This window comes from Oncorhynchus keta, unplaced genomic scaffold, assembly GCF_023373465.1.
Source record: "Oncorhynchus keta strain PuntledgeMale-10-30-2019 unplaced genomic scaffold, Oket_V2 Un_contig_3396_pilon_pilon, whole genome shotgun sequence".
In the NCBI taxonomy this organism is placed as follows: domain Eukaryota; kingdom Metazoa; phylum Chordata; class Actinopteri; order Salmoniformes; family Salmonidae; genus Oncorhynchus; species Oncorhynchus keta.
This window is the reverse complement of record NW_026287231.1, coordinates 1-6,670: the sequence shown is the minus strand read 5'-3', so window position 1 is coordinate 6,670 and position 6,670 is coordinate 1. Positions and strand designations below refer to the sequence as shown.

The window sequence follows — 6,670 nt, the reverse complement described above, 5'->3', positions numbered from 1 at the left end:
TGTTGTCTGTCCATCATCGTAGAATCCTGCCATGCCTGTTCTTGGTCGTCACACCATGTTCAGCTGAAAAGGAGATCTGGTGTGTGCGCTATCTTCAGTCACACAATGTTCGGCTGGGAAGGAGATTATGTGTGTGTGCTAGTTTGTCTCTAAGTCTAGGCTTTCTGCCAATCTGTGGGTGTCTTATCTGGGTGTCCTCGGCAGCTATGTGTGTACTGTATGTGCGTCGTCCCTGTCTTCTGGGGTCAGTGTGTAAGAGCGTATGCGTCCCTCTCCTGTCCTCAAGAGTCCGTGTGTAATGTGTGTGCGTCCCTATCTTCAGGGGAGTTGTGGCCGAACTGCCGGCTAGCACCTGTGGCTAGGAGTATCCTGTTGTGACAGTGTTCTGGATGATCAAAGTGAGTGTGTGTGTGAGAAATATCCTGTATGGGGCCCAACCTGTTTTACTATGAAAATACGTTATCCCAGCTATAGTAGTGTAATGTCACCTACATAAGAATTAGCATTCCTCTACAATTTACACCTTACCAGTATTCATCATCCTCATCATCATTATCAGCAGCAGCAACATCTCCGCATTTGAATCCAAATGTCCTTTCCTTGACCTCGGATGACTTCAGTAGGTCACCTTGGTCGACTACATTCCATGTGAACATGCACACACACGACAAAACCACAATAGTCCTCAAGAGAAAGAAAAATACTTTCACTTTCATATGGATCGCACCTGCGGGCGATGGCTGACCAGGGAATATCAACTCCCAGTGTAATAGGACTAGTCACTATATTCTGTTGCATTTATGGCGGACAATTCGTCAATGGTAAGTCAGTTAATTTCCCAGGGCTAGTAGACGATTTATAATTGGAGTCGCGACAATTAAAGAAAGCTGAGATTTCAGTCTTGTAAGATCTAATGTTTGTACACGCTGATCCATGATCGACGGCCTTCTCTACTCTCCTGTCCCAGGGGAAAACAGGGAAAAATCCCTTGAACGATTGTCCTCGGAATATATTTGGTTTTGTTAGCCATTTTCTATTACATTGACCTACTAATGTATTTTCTTTTGTTGAGATAAAAAGTGATTCAGAATACTTCAACTGAATGTAGGCTAATTACTAGCCTAGCTAGAGTTCCCCTACACTTTCTGTTACCCCGCCCTAACAGATTTGGGGTTTCAGTTACTGCATCGTGTGCCAAGTGTTGCGCTGGGGGCCTTTGTACACTGTCTAGAAAATAAACTGGGGGGAAGACTGTTGCATTACAGGGTAATAACATTGTTCCTTACAATAACTCAGCCCATTATGATTCCATATGAGGGCGATGTGACTATATCATGTTAACTGTGGTGTAACTCTGTTCTCATCCCATAGCAGCTGGACCGTCCACCACCCGTTATGTCATCACAAACGGCAATGTCATTCTCAACCCTGGGATCCGTGGTGGAGTTTTACAGGAGATCCTGTGGAAACATGGTGTAAACAAGGCGGTGGAATGGGGCACTGACGGGATACAGGAATTTCGTGATTTTAAAGGGAGGACATCCTTGAACACCACGACAGGAGAAATCACTATCAGACAGCTGACCAAGCAGCTCAGTGGGGTGTATGAGGCAGAGTGTATGATTGGTCAAAAAATACAGACCTTTCAGCAGAGAGTGAAAGTCATTGGTGAGTCAGGGTTTCCTAAAGGATGAATCAGGTCCCACGTTTGGGTCATAAAGTCACTTGGTTGGCAACCACTGGCACGTTGTAATATGATAAGTACTGTTGAAGAGCTGCTCACTTTTGAAATACGTTTTGTTTCTGGTTGTGTTTCTATTGAATTTCTCAAACATAAACTAAACTAACCAGCCATACAGGTTAGTGGAGAGAGAGAGAGGAAATAATGTCAGCATTTCCATGATTGTGCAAGACTTTCAGTCCAACAGTTGTTACTAAGCTAACAGCAAAAAACCTGGGAACACAAGCACATTGTGAAGAGAGAGAGAGCTGTTTACAGTGTGTGTACAGTGTGTGTGCAGTGTGTGTACAGTGTGTGTATATACAGAGTGTGTGCAGTGTGTGTACAGTGTGTGTACAGTGTGTGTGCAGAGTGTGTACTGTGTGTGCAGTGTGTGTGTACTGTGTGTCACCAAGTGTCCTCTGGCTGATGTACTCCTCCATTAATGACATAATGTCAACGTTCAAACTTCTATGATTGACATTTAGTATCACCAGCCAGCCAACAGTCATTACTAAACTAACAGAGAGAACATTTAACAACACAAACACATTGTAAAGAATAAGTGTGTATGTGTGTGAAATATTCCTTACTTTCCCTCCACTTTTGCATAACATACTCCTCTCCTCCATTTCCATCCTCAGACCCAGTATCACAACTTGAAGTCACCTGTGAATTGAACGGTACCATGGCAACAATTCACTGCAGTGCTGAGGGTCCACTGGTGGAGTATCGCTGGTCTTGGCCTGACCACCAGGGGGAGATGTGGAGCCAGGAGCAGAATGGACAGCACTACAACATCAAATCCCCAGAGTCAGTCAGCTACACCTGTGAGGCCAGGAACCCAGTCAGTGAGAAGACACTGACCTACAGCAGCAATGACTGTCAAGGTTAAATCATGTTAAAGTATTTTAACGCTGTTGATAAAGAAATAGGAATTCCTTTGTTCAGTTTCCACTGACCATGTTACCTGACCTGTGTGTATCTGTCTGTATGTGTGTGTGTCAGGTAATCCTGAGATCTACATCTACACTGGTATTTGTGCAGGTGTCTTGTTGGTTGCTGTTGTGGTTGCTGTTGTGGTCTGGCTCGTCAAGAAGTGTTCCAAAGGTAAGCCCATGTCTTTCATTAAGGACAGTAATATCTTATAACAGGGTTCTTTATTATGAATCTCCTTGACGTTGCATTGACATTGTGTTGATTCATTGTGTTCCGTTTAGACTCAAAATCAACTGAAGAAAATCTGTCACTTTGTCTGAAGTTGCATTTCCCTTTGTTTCTAAGCCCTCTAGTCGCTCCATACCTGCATACCCACTGACTTCCCTTCTTTTCTCTCCTTTGTTTTTGTTCCTCTAGATTTGCGGAGCACAGGGAATGCCAGCCATCTTGAAGAGGATCGAGAGAAGGCGGTGGCAATCAGACAGGCAGAGATTGTGGAAGAGGAGAATAAGCTATTACTAGATGAAGAACTAAAGGACAGGGTCAGTCAGATCAACCAGACCAGTGAGGCTGTGAAAACTGGAGATGGTGAGGGAGAGAAGAAACCATTACTAGACAAGGCACGATCCACTGAAACAGATGTTATTGTGAGTAATATCCCGTTCAAACTGAACAACCAGAATCAGGTTTGGGGTCGGGAGTCCGGAAAGAAACAGAGGGAAGAAAAAGAGCAGAACACAGAATCCAAACAGAACATGAACGTTACCTTGGGGACTGTTACCCAAGATTCTGTCCAAACTGCTCCTCCAAAACCACCTCGGAGCAGCCTTAACTATAATTCACCGTACCCACAGACTCTGGAGACACAGCACAGCAGAGAGCATCATGGGAGAGGAACTGACCAAAGCATGGCTGGTTATGGCACAGAGAGAGAGGGAGCGGGAGATGGACAGCTTATGCCCCAGAAAGTCCTCATCTTAGAGGAAGAGAGTGGAGGAAAGGAGGAGGGGACAAGAGAGGACGGAGAAGATGTTGAGAAAGAGAAGGTAGGAGGAGATGATTCAGTGACAGAGGAGGGAGAGGGGCAAGAAGTTACAGATAGGAGAGATGATGGAGGAGAAAGAAATGGACAAGAGAGAGAGACTGAAAATAATGAAGAAGAGCAGGTGAAAGGAGAGGGAGAAGAAAGAGGGAAGAAAGGAGAAGAGACACAGAAGGGAGAGAAAAGAAAGAGCCCAACTTCTCCCAAACAAACACTCCCCCAAAAAGCCCCCCCACCACCTCTCGCCCCAAAACCATCATCTATAATATATGTTAACCAGATGGGTGTAGAACAAGGAAGTGTGTTGAAAACAATGGAAACCCAGAGGAGCAGTGGTCAGGTAGACAGAGAGAGAGGAACACCTGACCTATCAGGTCTGAGGAGACCCACTAACTCAGTGTCAGACAGTACAGACACTCCTGATAGAAGCAGTCCAGGATTGTCAGCTCTTCCTATAGTCACAGCATTTAGTCCAAAGGTGGTCAGTGGTACTCTATCCAATCCAGTAAAGACCAGTTCAGGTGCACCCTCCAGATCAGGAGACACCAGTTCAGGTGCACCCTCCAGACCAGGAGACACCAGTTCAGGTGCACCCTCCAGACCAGGAGACACCAGTTCAGGTGCACCCTCCAGACCAGGAGACACCAGTTCAGGTGCACCCTCCAGACCAGGAGACACCAGTTCAGGTGCACCCTCCAGACCAGGAGACACCAGTTCAGGTGCACCCTCCAGATCAGGAGACACCAGTTCAGGTGCACCCTCCAGACCAGGAGACACCAGTTCAGGTGCACCCTCCAGACCAGGAGACACCAGTTCAGGTGCACCCTCCAGACCAGAAGACACCAGTTCAGGTGCACCCTCCGGACCAGGAGACACTAGTTCAGGTGCATCCTCCAGACCAGGAGACACCAGTTCAAGTGCACCCTCCAGACCAGGAGACACCAGTTCAAGTGCACCCTCCAGACCAGGATACACCAGTTCAGGTGCACCCTCCAGACCAGGAGACACCAGTTCAGGTGCACCCTCCAGACCAGGATACACCAGTTCAGGTGCACCCTCCAGACCAGGATACACCAGTTCAGGTGCACCCTCCAGACCAGGATACACCAGTTCAGGTGCACCCTCCAGACCAGGATACACCAGTTCAGGTGCACCCTCCAGACCAGGATACACCAGTTCAGGTGCACCCTCCCGACCAGGAGACACCAGTTCAGGTGCACCCTCCAGACCAGGAGACACCAGTTCAGATACAACTAGTACAGCAATAGAGAGTAGCTCAGATACTCTGTTTACGACAGAGGAAAATGTACCAACAGAGATCAGTAAAGCTACAGCCTCTGTAGCAGGAGAAACCAGTTGAAAAGCACTTGTTGAAAAAGTTTGTTAAACAAAAATGTTAGGCTCTGTACGGGGATGTTTTGTTTCTCTTATATTTATACAATTCTTTTCAAGGGTATTTAAAACCAAATACCTTTAGACTTTTATTTTTGTCATTTTCTATTAAATGATCTTTACTTTTAGTCAAGTATGACTTTTGGGTACTTTTTCACCACTGTATTATAGCACATCAACATAATGTATTGTGTTGGTACAGTATACAGTACGTTTTTTATACCACCATACATTTTGTATATTTAGGTGCATTTTATTAAGAAAAACATTTCATGAAGAGCTTATTTGATTCTTTACACGGTGTGAGGGCTGATACTTTGCTATATAAAAAATAATACATATTTCAAATGTTAATATTTTTTTTAAATTGTGAGAAAAAGTTGCTTTTGTCCCGACTTTCAATAATGTCTGAGGCGTAGGCCCCTATAAAAAAGAAGAAATAACCCTATCACTTTGACTCCATGTATCTCACTTGACTGACCAAGGACGATCAACTCCAACAGTAATAGTATTAGTCACCATCTTCTGTTGCATTTGTGACACATAATTAATTAATGGTAAGTTACCATATTTCCCGCAGGTATTCATAATTATAGTCTAGACTCACTCAAGTGAAACAAAGAGGAGATTTCAGTCGAGTGTAAACTGACAACAGGTGTTTTGACACAGCCATCCAGCTAGCGACAGTTGAACCTTTTTTCATGAATGTTAGGGAGCAGAGTTAAGGGTGTGCATTATAAGAACATGTGAACTATATAGACTGTGCCATTGTGTATTTTAAATGTGAAAGGTAGGTCTACTTCACAGCTGAATGTATACTGGGCTGTTATTACTGGGTAGGACAAGATGTTAACGTTATGACATGTTAAGAGTGATGATGCAACCATAGAAATAGAATTTAAGTAGACCTACCGGAATTATGATTCTATTTCTAAGGGTGTAACTCTGCTCTTTTCCCATAGCAGCTGCAGCTTCACCAACACCTTATGTCATCACAAACAGGAATATCATCATCAACCCTGGGATCCCTGGTGGAGTTCTACAGGATATCCTCTGGAAACATGGAGTAAACAAGGGAGGTGGAATGGAGCATCCCGACGGGATACAGGAATTTTCTGATTATAAAGGGAGGACAACCTTGAACACAACAACAGGTGAAATCACAATCAGACAGCTGACCAAGCAGCTCAGTGGGGTGTATGAGGCAGAGTGTATGATTGGTGGGGAAATACAGACCTTTCAGCAGAGAGTGAAATTCACTGTTAAGTCATTGTCTCCTAAATGGCAGGTTGGGACTTGTGATCCAATGATGACTTCCATTGGAAGTATTTGAAGTTATTTCTATGAATAGAATATTATTTTAAACTATTTTCAAATATTTATTTCATAATATATTATTACAAATACCAAGCAGACCAGGGTTCAAATGCATGGGAGTATTTCAATATTTGTATTTGAAAATACATTTGTCTGTGTATTTGAGTATGTTCAAATACTGTACATGCCAATAATTTAAGTGTATTTCCAAATGCATTCCAATATTCAACTACTTGGATTTTCAAATACAAATATCCATA

General features: G+C 44.0%; 1 protein-coding gene across 50 annotated transcripts; it reads left to right on the top strand.

The window, feature by feature from the left end:
- The first annotated feature begins 281 nt into the window (after positions 1–281).
- LOC118372376 (ribosome-binding protein 1-like) lies at positions 282–6,664 on the top strand. Of its 50 annotated transcripts, none has more exons than XM_052508308.1 (8): positions 282–821; positions 1,372–1,668; positions 2,365–2,610; positions 2,729–2,830; positions 3,077–4,420; positions 4,685–4,717; positions 4,883–4,915; positions 6,059–6,664. In XM_052508308.1, exons 1-8 carry the CDS (start codon positions 737–739, stop codon positions 6,424–6,426), a joined length of 2,508 nt encoding a protein of 835 aa, XP_052364268.1. In that variant the 5' UTR covers positions 282–736; the 3' UTR covers positions 6,427–6,664. The 50 variants fall into 50 exon arrangements, with proteins under 50 accessions (XP_052364268.1, XP_052364263.1, XP_052364267.1 ...); XM_052508303.1 differs by having other exon boundaries at positions 4,817–4,915; XM_052508307.1 differs by lacking the exon at positions 4,685–4,717 and adding an exon at positions 4,487–4,519 and having other exon boundaries at positions 4,850–4,915.
- Positions 6,665–6,670: the final 6 nt, after the last annotated feature.